General features: G+C 45.7%; 1 protein-coding gene across 1 annotated transcript in view; it reads left to right on the top strand.

Annotated features, from left to right (window-relative positions):
* Positions 1-12,485: 12,485 nt before the first annotated feature.
* The window catches only part of LOC121437511 (sodium/hydrogen exchanger 6-like), a 57,249-nt gene continuing 53,065 nt past the window's right edge, over positions 12,486-16,669 (top strand). Inside the window, exon 1 of the mRNA XM_041637371.1 lies at positions 12,486-12,678. Within this exon, the coding sequence (XP_041493305.1) occupies positions 12,498-12,678 (181 nt within the window). The 5' untranslated portion in view covers positions 12,486-12,497. The remainder of the gene's footprint in view (positions 12,679-16,669) is intronic.

The following is a 16,669-nucleotide window of genomic DNA, read 5'->3' as shown; positions in this document are numbered from 1 at the left end:
CGGGCGTCCACGCGGTGCAGGAACATGACGTCACCAAAGCCCTAGGCGCGAAGTGCCGGCTTGCATAAAACCATGTGCGCCATGAGAACGAGGAAAAAGGAATGCTGGGAAGAAGGGGAAAGCGACAGGGAAAAAGGTCCTCGGGCCTCCCCCGAGTCTGCGCAGTGCTGCTGCGGCGGGAGGGGCGGAGCTGAGTCGAGGGCGTGAAAGAATGGGCTAAGTGAGACCAATGGGGAGAGGAAGGAGAGCGCCAGCAAATAAGCGCTGGACTTGGTGAAGGGGCGGGACTTACGGAAAGAACCAAGAGGAGAAGAGGGTGGGGCTGGTGGCCAAGGCTGTGGGTGCAGGATTCAGAATCCTAGCGGTTGGTATTTGGAGTTGGCTATTTGTGTGATTTGGTTTTCAACGAGTCTTTTGTTTCACTAAGTCTTCCCTATGCTTCTGGCCTCAGAGAAGTGGTGCTGAGAAAAATTACGGGGAGGAGGAGAGCATTTGAGCATTAATGTCAGGAGGTAAATAAAGTGCAGAGGGCTATAACTTGGTGGGAGGTGGGTGGAGCCCTGAACACTTAGCTTGCCGGAGATGCTCAGAAAATTAATCCAGCTTGTAACTTTTCTACTTTACCTTTCTTCAAGAAAGATCCACACGAAAAGGAGTGTAGCCTGGCAGAACTGTTTGGTCGTGAAGAACGCTAGCATGCATTAAGGAAAAAATAAGACAACAAAGGAATGTTTAAAACAGCCTGATCAGGATCCAGATGTAACCTCCTTTCTCTGTTTTTGTCTTCTTCTCCTAAAATGTAGGCACGCAAAAACGAGGTCTTCCCTTGATCTCTTCTTGCTCTGTTCTCTGTTGACAAGCTCATTAATTCGTTTGCACTTCAGACCAGCATAGATACTCCAGTGATCCCAAGTCAACCACTGCGTCTCAAATACCAGGCTCTGGCTCCCGGTCAGCATTCCCAGCCACCTGCCGCTGGATATTAATTTGCGTGTGAGTAGACCCTGTGGCACATGATATGGCCACATTGATATGGCCAAACGTAACTCCCCCCCTCCACTCTATGTAAGTTACTTCGGTGCCCCTGATAAGTGCTACAGCTTTGTGAACTGCATATCACAAAGTAAATGTAATTATCGTTATTTCCCACCGACCTCTAAAGAACTGTCATCTGAACCCGTTGGCGCCCCAGTACCTGTTCAGTGGTGATCCTTATTATTTATGCCTTTTAAATTTGAACATCTCCACTTGTGATCTCCTTAATCTACTCTGAGTTTGTGTCACCTTCTAAACTATGTCATTTTTTCACCATCTTTGTTATGTTGCTGTTGTTTGCTGCTTCTTTTCCCACTCTGGAATGTGAATTGCAAGTAGACAGTTTTCTCTGTGCATAGAACACTGACTGTCATGTAGTAGACATTGAATGCGTGTTTGTTGAATGAAGAATGAATAAATGTTGGGAAAGAATTAAAAGTGACTTGATCACTGAAAAGATCTTTACAAAGACTCCTAGTATTTTGAATTGGATTTTTAAAAATCGCTGTGGTTTTTAAAACATATACTTGGGTTTCTTCAAATCTGAAAAACTGACATCCAAGAGTCAATATACTTCCTTAGGTTTTTTTGTTTTGTTTTGTTTTGTTTTTAACTGTTAGCCTATTCACTCAGGCTTTTTATTAACTCTTATAACTTACATTAACCCATAATTCTTGTCTGTCGTAGCCATGTAGCTTGGTACCTTTTATCAGAAAGGCATTCTCATCTTGTTTCCTTTGCATCTGGGTGACGACTGCAGACTGAGCCTTTCCTGTTCCCACAATTCTCCTGTTCTGGTCGCCCCACCTATACTTCCTGCCTGGCTACTGGCCAATCAGCATTTTATTAAACCAATACAAGTGACAAATATTTACAGGGTACAAGACCCACAGCAGAGGTCTGCTAGTAGATAGGATTTTTGATTTGGATCCCATTACTCAAGCATTAAGTCATGATCATTATTGTTCTCTGGGCCTTCTCCGCACAGTGCTAGATCAACATCAATCACAATGTCCTTAGGAAAGCAGAACTATCAATAAACGTCACAGAACAAGCAATTAACTAATCACTATTTAGTTGGCAGGAAAATGCTTTTTCCTTTCTTATTGGGATGTTGCAAGATATAAAATCCAGTTTTAAAACAAACCAAAATTTTGTTTTAGCTTATATAATGGTCATTAAAACTTTTCCGGGTTACCTAATAACAATTTATCTGATGCAGTAAATGATTTAATGATTGGAGGGTTTTGAGAGGGAGAGTTATAGGTTCTTAGTTATAACCTTTTTTAGTTTAGAAAAAAAAGCGAAATGTGATATTTCTTTTTTATGTGGTGATATTTCATTTGTGTTATAATAAATAAAGCTTGCCCGAGGATCAGAGTGTGGAGTGAATCCCTAGTTAGACAGAGGCCAGGCAGTGGTGGCGCACATCTTTAATCCCACCATTCAGGAAGTAGAGATAGGTGGATCTCTGTGAGTTCAAGGCCAACCTGGGCTATACAAAATTGATCCAGTGCCGGGGCAGTGGTTGCACACGCCTTTAATCCCAGCACTCGGGAGGCAGAGACAGGCAGATCTCTGTGAGTTCTAGGCCAGCCTGGTCTACAGGAGCTAGTGCGCCAAAGCTACAGAGAAACTCTGCCTCGAAAAACTAAAAAAAAAAAATGATCCAGTCTAAAAGAGAAACAGAGTCGCGGTGGTGGCTCACACCTTTAATCCCAGTACTTGGGAGTCGCATACCTTTAGGAAGGTAGAGACAAGAAGGGATATGGCTGGGTGGAGAGAGGAATATAAAGTGGGAAGGAGACAGGAGCTCAAGGCATTCAGTCTGAGGATTTATAGAGACAGCATGCCCCATTCTGTCTGAGGACTGGGTAGAAGTAAGAACTAGTGGCTGGTTGCTCTGGTCTTTCAGCTTTCACCTCGTAATATCTGACTCTACTTTTTAAAAAAAAAAATTGGTGGGGTTCGCTTTTTATTGAAAATACATTTTTTTTCACATAATGAATCTTTTAAAAATTTAACTCTTTTTATTTTACATTCCAGCCACAGTTCTCCCTCCTACCCATCCCCTCTCCTCCTCTCTAGTTCACTCCTCCCAACAGGTAAGGGCTCCCATCAGGAGTCAACCAAGTCTGGCACATTAAGGTGGGTCAGGACCAAGCTCCTCCCCACTGCATTAAGGCTGAGCATAGGATCCCATCATAGGGAATGGGCTCCAATAAACTAGCTCATGCACCAGGGATAGATCCTGGTCCTACTGCCAGGGACCCCTCAGATAGTCCAAGCTTCACCGCTGTCTCTCACATATGGAGGGCCTAGTTGGGTCCCATGGAGACTCCACAGCTGTCAGTCTAAAGTTCTTGAGTTTCCGTGAGCTTGGTTCAGCTGTCTCTGTAGATTTCTCCATCATGGTCTGGACCTCCCTTGCATACATTCCCTCCTCCCTCTCTGTGATTGGATTCCTGTGGTGAGGGCAGAGGAGGAGACAGAGACTGACTCTCATTGTATAGTCTCTGCTGGCCTTGAAATCATAATTGAAAATTTTGTGCCTTATCCTCCTACCCAGTGCTGGGGGTTTTGGATTGTAACACTATCAACAGTTAAGAGTTTTCCAGAAGTGTCTGAGTTCTGGGTCACTTCTTTAAAGACAAAAGAGGTTATGGAGAAATACACCCACTGAGAAGTCTGATATTTGTATAAGCCACCAATGTATTTTCCTAGTCTTCAGGGAAGTGACTCGATTCTAGAAAAACAGTTTTGCTTTCTGTTAATAAACATTTGCATATCTCCCCATCTCGCTCTTACTCCCTTTCTTGCGTTCTCTATTCTTTTTAACCTTTTGCCTAGATGCAACTAGTGACAGCACTGTTTGCCTGAGAACACAATCAGACTGCATCAGACACATTCCTAAGTAACCACAGAAGTGTCTGAATTATCCCCCCTGCCAAAACACTCCTTATATGTGCCATGGATTAGTTAATGATACAGATATTGGTGGAGGTGGGGATAATAACAGCTAAAGCATTTATAGGGAACTGTTCCCCAGGTTAGTGTGTTGACTAGAGCAACGTGTCCCAGCATTGGGCCTTTGTTTCATGCCAGCCAAGTTCTTAAATATCTTCAAATTTTACTTGTGAACATTTTAATCTCTGTATTTTCCCCTTTATCTCCCGTACTCTGACCTAGTTTGAAAATTCACCTTTTTTGCAAATGTGTTCCTATTACAGATATCTATAAGAAAAATATATAAAATTATATTATATGTACTGAAATTGTTGATGGGATGTGTTAGTCTGTGCTGCCAAGTCTAATGACCTCAGTTTAATCCCCAAACCCACACGGTGTTAGGGGAGAGAATGATTTCCTTAGAGTTGAATATGGGGGAATGTGTAAACACACTGAATTAATTTTTTTTTTGAGACAGGGTTTCTCTGTAGCTTTGGAGCCTGTCCTGGAACTAGCTCTTGTAGATCAGGCTGGCCTCGAACTCACAGACACCCTCCTGCCTCTGCCTCCCGAGTGCTGGGATTAAAGGCCTGCACTACCACCACCCGGCCTGAATTAAAGATTTTAAGAAAACTTTTTAAAGCCATTTATATCTAGAACTATGTCTCTGGGTAACAGATTCTAGGATTCTATAGCCTTCTAGGCAAACTAACCTGCTTGCCTGCTCTGTCTAACTGCCTGCCCTTCTCCTTTCCTTCCTCTTATCCTCCCCACTTCTCGGACTTATCAGCAAGCAAGGAATTGTATAGATCTTTCTCAGGGAAGGAATCAGATCAATAAAACAGCAGAAACTGAATCATTCAGACAGGCAGCTCTGCCACACATCCATATAGGTTTCCCCTAACACATCCATCATGCAAAAAGTGCTGCTCCAGGTTCCCTGAAAACGTGTACAGGATCTGCCAGAGAAGAATTCACACATTTTTTAAAACAATAGCAAAAATCAGGAGAAGCAGAATCCCTTCAACACATTTTATCCTTGAGCCAGGCAGATGTGTAGCCCTTATCAGGGCTTACGCCTTTCTGCAGGCAGCTTCTGGTGGCCCTAGGCAGCTCCCTAGAGGCCAGAACTAGAATCCAAGTCCCTGTATTGAAGCTCTCTCTAGGAAACTAGCATTTTCAAAATTGATGTTGCATCCTTTTATTTTCTTTTTACAGGCATAGTGTGTACTTGGAAGAAATTCAAATGAGAAACAACAAAACTTGTATCTCAAAAGACTAAGTAGCACCTTGGTATTTTGAGAATCCAACCTTTTCCATTTTTGTTTTGTTTGTTTGTTTGTTTGTTTTTTCAAGACAGGGTTTCTCTGTTTAGTCTGTGGCTGTCTTGGAACTTACTCTGTAGACCACACTCACTCTGTGGCCTTGAACTCACAGAGCTCCTGGCCTCTCCCGAGTGCAGGGAAATAAAGGTGCACACCACCAACGCCCAGCTTGAGAATCCAATTTTAAGATTGTATTTACATGACTTCGTGGCTTTGAGATTTGTTTGCTGAATTACTTAGACTACAGTCGTTTTCTAGAGCATGTACCCTGGACTGTGCTGAGTTTAGACCCTGGATTTTCCTTCTGTACATCTGGGAAATTGGAGGAGTGTCTGATCTCTGTGCTTCAGTTCCGTCACCTGTAACTTGAGGCTAGCCACAGTGCTCATTTATAGGGCTGTTGTCAGAGCTGAGCGTGCTGCTGCCTGTGAGTGGTGAGTAGTCTCACACACTGTAAGCACTCGGTGAATGTTGACTATTGTTTTATTAGTTAAAAAACATTTATTTTTAAAATTATGCCTGTGTGGATGTGTGGCTGGGTATGTGCACATGAGTACAGGTGCCTACAGAGGTCAGAAGACCAGTGTCTCCCCAGAGCTGGAGTTCAAGATGGTTGTGAGGAGCTGCCTGATGTGGGTGCTGGGAACTGAACTCAGGTTCTCTGGAAGAACAATACGCACTCTTAATTACAAAGCCATGTCTCCAGGCCTCAATTTTTTATTTACTGTTACTTTACTATCACTGTGGCTGTATGACATTGGGGGAGGGTGGCGCTTGTGTGCCATGGCACAGATGTGGAGATCAGAGCACAAGTTCATGGAGATGGTTCTCTCCTTCCATCTTTATGTCAGTTCTGGGGCTCAAACTCAGATCCTCATGATTATACAGCAAGTGCTTTCTTTACCTGCTGAACAATCTCTTAATCCCCATTATTGTGTGTGTGAGTGTGTGTGTGTGGGGGGGTATGAGTACAGGCGAGTGCGGGTCAAAGGACAACCCCAGGTGTTGGTCTCCACTCTCTCCCAAATCTGAGTAGAGATCCTGTTTGGTACAGGATCTCCTTGTTTGCTGCTGTGTACCCTAGACTAGTTAGCCCTTGAGCTTCCAGGGATTCCCTAGTCTCTGCCTCCTCTCTTGCTGGAGGAATACTAGAATTACAGATTGTGTTATCACATCTAGCCTTTTGTATGCCCTGGGTACACGAACTCAGATCTTCTTGCGTGTGCAGTAAGTATTTTCCCCACTGACTGCACCATTTCCCTAACTCCCATTATTATTATTTATTATTGATCCTTCTATTTTTCAGACTAAAGAGGTTTCCTATCCCATTAAATCAGTCACTTCTCCCATTTGATTACGGTTGTTTTTTTTTTGGAGACAGGGTCTGACTGTGTGACTCTGGCTGGCCTAGATCTGCCTGCCTCTGCTTCTTGAGTGCTGACCCTTTGATATTTGAATTCTTGTGACCATTTCTAGATTGGGTGTATCTCTCAGGACTTTACTGATGCATCTGCATAAAGTAACCTAGGTTACTTGTATGAGGTTAATACAAGCGTGCGTTTCAGAGAGCCTCCCTAAAGACACTGAAAAAAAATCTTACTTTTTTTCTTCACATTAGGATGGTCACATGAGGAAATAAATGGTGTGAAAACTTTTGCATGTTTATGCTGGATTCAAAATGTAGCTATGACTTCTCTAGCATTCACTTTATTATTGCCTCAGGACAGCCCATGATGCCCTCCCTCTGTTCTTGGGAAAAGTCAGGACCTCCCACAGCTTCGATACTGAGCAAAGGGCTCCCGAATCTATCGCTGGTCCTGAGCATCAAGCTACGTTTCTAACTGCCTACTCCAATGTCTGTATGTGGATTTCCCACCACTCTCCCTTTTTTTTGAGGGAGGGGAACAGGGTCTTATTGTCATTTATCCCTGGCTGGCCTGGGATAAATGTAACACAGGTTAGCCTCAGATTTGTGGCAATTCTCCTGCCCCAGCCTTCTGTGTGCTGGGATTATAGTTATGTGTCACCATGCCTGGGTTCCCACCAGCTTCCTACATCAAGCTTGTGCGTAGCCAGGTTCAGCCTTATGACTTCCTATTATTGCTGCACACAGGTCTGTGTTTTCCAGTTATGCAGACTCAAAGCCACGAAGTCCTTTTTCAGTGTTTTTGTTTCTTTTTGGCAGTGCTAAGGATCGAACCCAGGGCCTTGCAGATGCTGAGCATATGCACTGACCTGCTCCTTAGCCATCTACACTGTATCAGCTTGTCACTTTATTCCTACATCATACAGTACACTGAGACCGTGTAGCACCTTGGCACTACTTCGGTTTTATTTTTTCCTCTTTTTTGGTAGGAGACTATGGTTTCTTGAGTGACCCATAGGCTTGGGTATTTGACTATTTGGTTCCAAGTTGGTGGTGGTGTTTGGAGTGGTTTAGGTGGTGCGGCCTTGGTGGGAAAAGTATGTCATGGGGGTCAGGCATTGAGATTATGTAGTCCCGCCCTCCTTCCAATATGACCTCTCTTTGAAGATGTGCTCCTAGTCCCCGTTGCTGTTGTCATGTCTGCTGCTTGCTGCTATGCCTCCCCAGCATGGTGGGCTGGTATCCCTCTGGAACGATAAGTCAAAAGATACGCTCTCTCCCTTAAGTTGTGTTTGCTCACGGCATTTGTCTCGATGACAGAAAAGTGACTGACTTGAAGAGGGCATAGAAGCTCCCTGTGTGACACAGGCAGGCCTCAAAAGTTTCTTGCTCCCTCCTCAGCCTTCTGAGCCCTGGCATGGCAGGTGTGTGTCACCACGGGCAACTACTTTCCTAAACTCTTAGCTGACCTCCCAGTGCTCATCTCGTTGCATGTAATTTATTTCCTTTTCTTCTGCCAAACCTAAACTGGGGAGACTTTTGATTGCGGAAATGGACGATTTAAACATTTCAGTTGCGTTGTAGATCTTCTGTAACGTGACTCTAACCAAACTTCCCCACCTTTCTCCAAGTGCGTGAAATCGTTAACCCACTGTTTATCAGGCACGTCCAGGGAACTAAAGATTGTGCCGAGCATGGCAAAACTTATCGGTGCTTTTCTGTTATCAAGTATTTACTGAGTCCTTACCGTGTACCTGGTATTACAAAGTCCTCTTTCAGTTTATCCTTGAATTGAGTCTGTGTTCCCATGGATATTTAACGCCATCTGTAAACCTGAGGATTTCCTTTGCACTCGCTCAAATTCAAGAGAGCCCTATTGATGCATTGATATGATATGCGTTATTGAATACATTTCACGTTTTCTTCTGTATGCATATGTGTACATGTGTGTGGGGGTGTGTGCCATGGTTCATGTGTGGAGACCGTGGGACAACTTGCAGGAGTCAGTTTTGTCCTCCCACCATGTGAGTCAGGCTTATTGGCATATGTCTTTACCCACCAAGTCACCCTGCTGGCCCCAGGGCACTTATTTTGGATAAGTTTTGTGCTAGGTGCTGGTGCAGGAGACATTTATGATCTTAGAAAATGAATATGCTAATGTATCAGGAGAGCTAGGATAGAGATTTGCCCAGGGGATTCAGAGCCCTTAGGAAGAAGAGCCCCTAACTCAGTTTGGTGACTTTTGGGACCTTTAATCTGAGCTTTTCCAGCCAAGTAGAAGTTAATTTTGGAAAGAAGGGGGTGTAGGCCATTCAAGCAGGAGGAACGCATGGGAACACATAGGAGACACACACGAAACACTCATGGAACTACAAGGTGGAATATTTTTTTGTTTCAGAATATCTGGAGTAAAATCTATCAGGGAAGCACAGGCTATAACAGTGAAGAAACAGCCTGGAGCCACAGTGCTCCAAAGATGTCCCCATGTTGAGGGACCAAAACTAAAGTGGGGGCACTGGAAGGATCTGGAGCAAGGGTGTGACCTACACAAGCAGAGTGGAACTTCAGAAAGTGCTGTCTCATAGGAGTGTGGGGGAATGATTGACAGGGATGAAGGCAGAAGGGCAAACTTTTCCAACAGAGGGTCAGATAACAAATACCTTAGGCTTTGCGGGCCCCCAAGCCTTTTTCAAAGTTACCCAACTCTGACCTTGTTACAGAAAAACAGCCATAAACCTTAGGCAAACAAAGACACTTTTTCCACTGCTCCACTATGGAGGGACATGGAAATCTTGATTACTGCTGCTGTCACATCACAGAATACTCACTTGGGGCTTTTTAAAATTAGCATTTAAAAATGTCAGAACTGTTCTTAGCTTCCAGTCATAAAAGCAGACGACAGGTTTCTTTTGGGTCCCAGGCTGTCATCTGATCTTTGCTAATACCCCACACTAAGGGATATGATCACAGAAAGGATAGAAATGCTTTTGAGATGCTTATCTCTCCAGCAAGAGGAGAAATGGTGGTGCAATCGTTAATGGGGAAGCTTGAAGGATGATACCTGGGCCTGTTGACAGAGTAGCAGGGGACAGAAAAGGAGTCACCGGACGAGGTGGGGGTGGAGGGTGGCTTAGAGTGGCTTCTGGCAGAAAGGAAGTGAAGGGATGAGCTGGATGAGGGAATAGGTTTCTAAAGGAGGAGGAGACACCTTTTACGGGAAGCTGAAGGGGAGGAAGGATGGAAAGACATGGATGTGATAGTTCATCAATTGGAGGGTAGGAGCTTCCCAGAATGCTTTGCGTTTCTCAGTGAAAACAAGCAAGGCTGAATTCTGAGTTGTCTGACTGATTACTGGAGTCCCTCAAGGGTGGTGGAAGGGCTGAGAGGAAGCCAGAAAAGCCTATAAACCAGACGCACAAGTATGGTGGATGTGTAGGAGTGACCAGGAAGTGGTTAGGTGGCGAAAACAAGGAAAGAGAAGGTGACAGCTTCCCATGAAGGGTGGAGGAGTCAGGTGAAGAGTAAGGAGGAAGCAGAGCATCAGCTCCCTTAGGCTACATGATACATGGTGTGATGGTGCAGGCATGACACACATGTTGTCATATAGGACAGGAAGGTTGTGAGGAAGTGAACCACCTCCACTTGAAACTGATTCAGGGCAAGGAAATGGAGGGGACCACGAGAACTGTCCCTTGCAGGGGGAGGTGGGGGGGGGAGCTGGGAAAGTACTGCACAGAACACGCTGACCTGACGTGGACTCGCACTGGCAGGGGTGGCAGTAATGAAGAGAAATGGAGCTGGGAATGAGAGGTGGGAACAGTGTGTGTGCATGTGTGCGTTATGTGTGTGTGTGTGTGTGTGTGTGAGAGAGAGAGAGAGAGAGAGAGAGAGAGAGAGAGGCACATTCTAAGGGAAGCCTAAGTCCATGGCTTTGACTGTTGGCTGAGTTGGCGCTGTGTAGTCTCTCCTGGAGCTGGGCTCTCTAGAGGCTACAGATGGGCAGGGTATTGAGTTGCTGGTGCCATGGAAACTGGTGGTGGTCCGGGGCTGGAAGAGGTTTGTTCACTGTGGTCAAGCAAACAAACCTGTGGCTCCTCCGTTCTTAAGATCCAGACGCTCATCAGAAAGTGGTTTTGTGGACAGGCAGAATCACCTTGGGGTGAGTGGATTTGCTCAAAGGAGGTCTGGCCTTTCAGGTGTTCAGGGACATCCAGCCAGTGCTGCAGAGAGCACAGCGGCTCCTGGCCTGGGTTTCTTGCCCATGTAACAGGCCTAGCCTGGTGTGAACAGGGAAGTGCGATTGGACTGGAGTCAGTGGGAAGGACGAGTCCTGAGGTGTCTTGGGAAGACAGGCCGCCCCAGCTACTAATAGGGATGGGCAGTTACTGCTGGGAAAATTCCTGGCCTGTCAACCAGAACCACCATTCTAGAGTTGGTTTTCTCTATCTGAAGTCTCACTATCCTCACAGAGCTTAATTTGTTAGTGACAAGGAGAAAAGCTTTCAGGATGGGACTTTTTACACAAAATGGCCGGGCTGGGATTGATAGTAATAGTAGTGATCTCTGAAAGCTTTGAGGAAGGAGACATATTCATAAGGGGAAGAATTAGCTCCTTTACAGGAGAGACTCAGTGTATACTCCACAGGTAGAGGCCTGAATGCTTGCTGACAGGCCAGGGCTTGAGACTTGTAGTGGTTTTATGTAGAAGTGAAAGTCTAGAGCTCAAAACCCCCTAAGGAGTGCGCCTGCAAGTATGGAGACTTTTTGGAGAGGTTCCCAAACACAGCTCAGCTATGGAGGTGAACTATGAAAATCTTGCCTTGTGAGTCCAGGGGACTACACAGAAATTTCTCTGGGGCAGTTGTGTGTGTGTGTGTGGGGGGTGGCAGGTAGGGAGTCAAAGAACTGGTGACACTTGCCTTCAAATGGCAATCTAAAAGAACAACAGGAGAGGGAAATAGCCTCTACCACCAGAGATTTCTCCCCAGAGGGAGGGAGGTGCTTCTGGGAGGAGGGAAACCTGAGCACAACTTGGTTGACTATCCTTTTGAAAGGCTGATGAAGCTCTGTATTCATTTCTGACACAGGAGATGACATATATCAAGCTTTGACTGCTAAAGAAAACTCAATAATATGATCCATGCCTTTGTGTGAGTTCTTTTATGAACTCTTACCGTGTTTTCCCCACAATAATGACAGAATAAGGGGATTCCGATTAAATTACAGAGCTGGAGATTGAGGCCACTCCCAAGGGGACAACTTCTTATCCTGTTAAGAGACGCTGGGGGACAATATCCAGATGGGTTATGAAGATGGATTCCTGTCCCCTTCCCAGCTGTCAGAATAGAATCAAAGTAAAGAGCGCACAATCGGCATCTGATTACACTGGGTCCATGTTTCTTCCGTAGTGTTTTCTACGTGGGTTAAATTTGGACAGATCTCGAGCTCTAGGTGTGCCCTTAGGTGGTCAAAGCAGCAAAGGAATGGGGACGCGCAGGCAGGAGCTGTGGCGGTCCCTTTAAGAGTGGAGGCAGCGCGGGGCGGTGCCTGCACCTCCTGCTCAGCTGCAGCCCCGCCCCTTTCCCCGTGAGCCCTCGGGGAGTGGTCCCACCGCGGGCGGCTGCGGGTGAGGAGTGGGGCGGGCGTGGGGGGTGGGGGGTGGGGGGGGGGAAGACATGGCTGTGCCTTGGCACAGCTGGCGGCTGGCGCCTGTTCGCCATGGCGTCTGCCGGCCCAGGGCGCGTCCGCTTATGCGGACCCTCTGGTTGCTCTTCGCAGTGAGCCTCTTTGGCTGGACCGGTGCTTCAGACGGCTCCCGGGGAATGACAAGAGCCATGGACGAGGAGATCGTGTCCGAGAAGCAGGCGGAGGAGAGCCACCGGCAGGACAGCGCCAACCTGCTCATCTTCATCCTGCTACTCACCCTCACCATTCTGACGATCTGGCTCTTCAAGCACCGCCGGGCCCGCTTCCTGCATGAAACTGGCCTTGCTATGATTTACGGTAAGTGTCTTGGACCCCTGTCCCCTTACTGGTACTATCCCTTTCTCTGCCTGCCGACTGCTTCTCCTCCTGTCCTAGTCCTGCTCGGCCTACATTATGCTCCCCTTCTCATTTCATTTTCCGCCTCGTCTTAAACCGTCCTGGGTTTCTCTGGCTCATCCCCTCCCCCTTTATTTCTGCTACGCCCCCCGTTTTTCCTACCTCGTTCTCAGCCTCGCCTCCCCATTTTCTCTGGCTCTCCTTGCTGTTTTTGCCTCCGACCCCACCCCCTTTTTCCTCTGCACCCCTCTGCCTACCAAGCTAGGCACCAGTAAGGGTGGGTGTTGAAGATGGGAAAGGGAGTCGGGTGCGGTGGCTAGGATGGGGCTTGGGGCAGAAGGAGGGGAAGACATCCTTGTAGTCTGTCTCTAGGGTGTCAGTTTGTTTAAGGTTCATTGAAGCTGCTGTAGTAGCTGTACTGGCAGCATCTGGCATTCATTTGGAACCAGAGGCGACCTTTACTCATTGCCCAGCTTTTGCTATGCCTCCTTTCCAGATGCAGACCTTACTCCAGTGGAACCCACGCAAAATCAAAACCTGAAGTACGCCACAGAAGGCTCAGGACATTTTAAATGTCGTCCTAATTTATTATATTCTACCTGTGATACCTGATGGGGAGACCTAGGGTTGATCATTAGGAGTCAGGCTTATGAAACTGAGGACAAGTGAGAGTTAAGGTTCCTCAAGCAGCATCCTACATACGATATGATGAGAACAGTTCAGCCAAATAGTAATTAAGAATCTTCACGGTTATGTATAGGGGTGACTTGCCGTTAGCATGAGGTTATTGACCAATTGCTGTGTAAATGATTTTGGTTCTTGAGTCTCAGTGTGCGTTCTTTTGAGGTTATTTTTCTGTGCGTGGTGGGGCACATGATACACACGCGCGCATGCACACACGCACACACACATACGGGGGGGGGGGGCAAGAAAGGAAAATCAAGCCATGGGCTTAGAAGCATTTTGAGCAATGCTCTAACCTTGCGAGGGGGGAAAGAAGATACTGCTGATGGTCTCATATCTGCCTAGGAGGGTATGGCTGAAGAGATGAGGGCAGACAAACAGTCCTGTCTGTGCAGTAATGTGTGAAGATTATCTTCATTTGGTAGAGTCTTGAATTATAGAGGGTTGTTTCTAAAGATAGGTATATGAAGGTTTGGCACTAAAAGGTATTTTTCCATGCAGCTCCCACCCCCTTCCAGTAAATCCAGACTTCTAGGTTGTGCATGCATCTCAAGGGTAGCAAGAAAAGGTAGTTGTCTGCCTTGAAAATGCATGGGCTCAGGCTTGGTTTTCGTTAGTAAGGTAATAAATTCTAAGCATGAGGAGTATTCTTGTTTACTATGATGTCAAAAATGTATTTCTTTTTCTTTTCTTTCTTTTTCTTTTTTTTTTTCCTTTTGGTTTCTCAAGACAGGGTTTTTCTGTGTAACAGCCGTAGCTGTCCTGGAACTTGCTTTGTAGACCAGACTGGCCTCAAACTCACAGAGCTCTGCATGTCTCTGCCTCCTGAGTGCTGGGATTAGAGGCTTACACCACCACCACCCAGCCAAAACATTGTATTTCATTTGTAATGCCTCTTAAGGCTAATTGGTCATACAAGTTGTACATTTTACCTGATTTCTCTGGGTGACAATGTGTGTGACTCGTCTACTATCTTCAACAAACATTTACTAATTAGTTTATTATTATATAGTATGTACAGAATCTGTAGACTTGTAGGATCTTTAAGGAATGTAAAGACAAATCATAAAAGGTATATAATGACATTTGAACTTTGGGTAAATGAAAAATGAGCCACATAGTATTACAATAATCACAGATAATCTCTTTCCTATTGAGAGAGATGTTTTTACTTGACAGTTGATGGTACAAGACTTAAGACCGGGGATTGGCATTTTTAAAAGGGCTAGATAATAAAGATCATTGATTTTAAGGGTCATTCATAGTACATTTTAATTTCTGTTTTTTCTCTTTGCAAAATTAAAAAAATGCAAAAAAGGGGGAGGAGGCCAGAGAAAGAAGGATCACTGGGCAAGAGAGTACTGGCTGCTCTTGCAGAGGACCCTGGTTTGATTCCCAGCCCCCACAAGGTGGCTCGCAGCCATCTGTAACACCAGTTCTAGGGGATTCGATACATATTTCCGGACTGTGGGTAGTGCATACATGTACTACACTAACATACATGTAGGCAAAGCGTGCATACACATAAAGTATAAATAATTATATATTTTTTTTATTTATTATGTATACAATATTCTGTCTGTGTGTATGTCTGCAGGCCAGAAGAGGACACCAGACCTCATTACAGATGGTTGTGAGCCACCATGTGGTTGCTGGGAATTGAACTCAGGACCTTTGGAAGAGCAGGCAGTGCTCTTAACCACTGAGCCATCTCTCCAGCCCCTAAATAATTATATTTTAACATTTAAATCTTTAGGTTTTTAAAAATAAATGAAAAAAAGCGTCTTCTCGGCTCTTGGGCCATGGGAAAACAGACTGAGTTCTGAAGCTGCATTTACCTCTTCTATAGCTCTTGCACCATCATAGCTGTTGTGTTACTGTGTATCTGTAGTTCCATTTCTAGGTGAAAAGAGAATTTCTGTACATCTAAGCTTCAGCTGGATGGCGATCTAGTTGTGATATCAGTTTCACTATGTAACTACTTTCAGAAAAATGTTGTTTGTGTTTTTGATTGACTGATAGAGGTGGTTCTTGCTATGTAGCCTAGGCTGGTCTTACACCCATGGCAGTCTCGCATCTGCCTCCTTAGTGTCAAGATGACAGGCTTACATCACTATGCCTACCTCTTTTATCTTTGTAAGAAGCAAGGGTAAAAAGCTTAAACCACAGCTGGGTGTGGTGATCACTAAACTCAGGAAACAGGCAAGAGTATAGCAAGTTGGAGCCCTTCTGGAATGCAGAGGGAGACCCTATCTTAAAACAGCCAAACGGAAAGTAGATTTAAGTCAATTATGTAGTCAGTTTCTAGACTATAATTTAGATATTTAATAATTGCTCTAGTAGCTGGGCGGTGGTGGTGTGGGTCTTTAATCCTAGCACTCAGGAGGCAGCAGACCTCTGTGGGTTCAAGGCCAACCTGATCTATGAGAGCTAGTTCCAGCTACAGCGAAACCCTGTCTTAAAAACGGCTAGGCGGTGGTACACACCTTTAATCACAGCACGGGGGGGGGGGGGGGGGGGCAGACCTCTGTGGGTTCAAGGTCAACCTGAGCTATAAGCTAGTCTCAACTCACAGAGATCCGCCTGCCTCTGCCTTCCAAGTGCTGGGATTAAAGGCCTGTGCCACCACCGCCCGCCACCACTGCCCAGCTTTCGAAAACAGATTCTTAGCCGTGCGATGGTGCACACCTTTAATCCCAGCACTCAGGAGGCAGAGGCAGGTGGATCTCTATGAGTTTGAGGCCAGCCTGGTCTACAGAGTGAGTGCCAGGATAATCAGGGCTACATGGAGAAGACCTGTCTCAAAAACCAAACAAACAAAAACAAGAAAACAACAAAACGCCTCAGGCTCCTCTGTGTGTGCACATGGAGGTGCGTCATGAAAAACAGAGCTCAACATTGGGTGGCTTCCTCAGTCACTGTTCACCTTAGTTCTTGAGACAGGACTTCTCACCGAACCCAGAGTTTATGCATTCGTCTAGAATAACCGGCCAGCAAACCCCTATGAATCTTCCTGTTTCCATGTTGGTAGCACCAGGATTACAGAAGCACTCTGCTGTAACTCTGTTTTTTTTTTTTTTTTTGGTTTTTCGAGACAGGGTTTCTCTGTGGTTTTGGAGCCTGTCCTGGAACTAGCTCTTGTAGACCAGGCTGGTCTCGAACTCACAGAGATCCGCCTGCCTTATGTGGGTTCTTGGGATCCCAACTCAGATTCCCGTGCTTACAGGGCAAGCACATTGCCAACTGAGCCTTTTCCCCATCCCCTGCA

Source organism: Microtus oregoni, unplaced genomic scaffold (genome assembly GCF_018167655.1).
Source record: "Microtus oregoni isolate MIOR12 unplaced genomic scaffold, Mior012 000052F_ref0000163, whole genome shotgun sequence".
In the NCBI taxonomy this organism is placed as follows: domain Eukaryota; kingdom Metazoa; phylum Chordata; class Mammalia; order Rodentia; family Cricetidae; genus Microtus; species Microtus oregoni.
The sequence above is the reverse complement of the archived record's forward strand: the minus strand, read 5'-3'. Positions and strand labels throughout refer to the sequence as shown.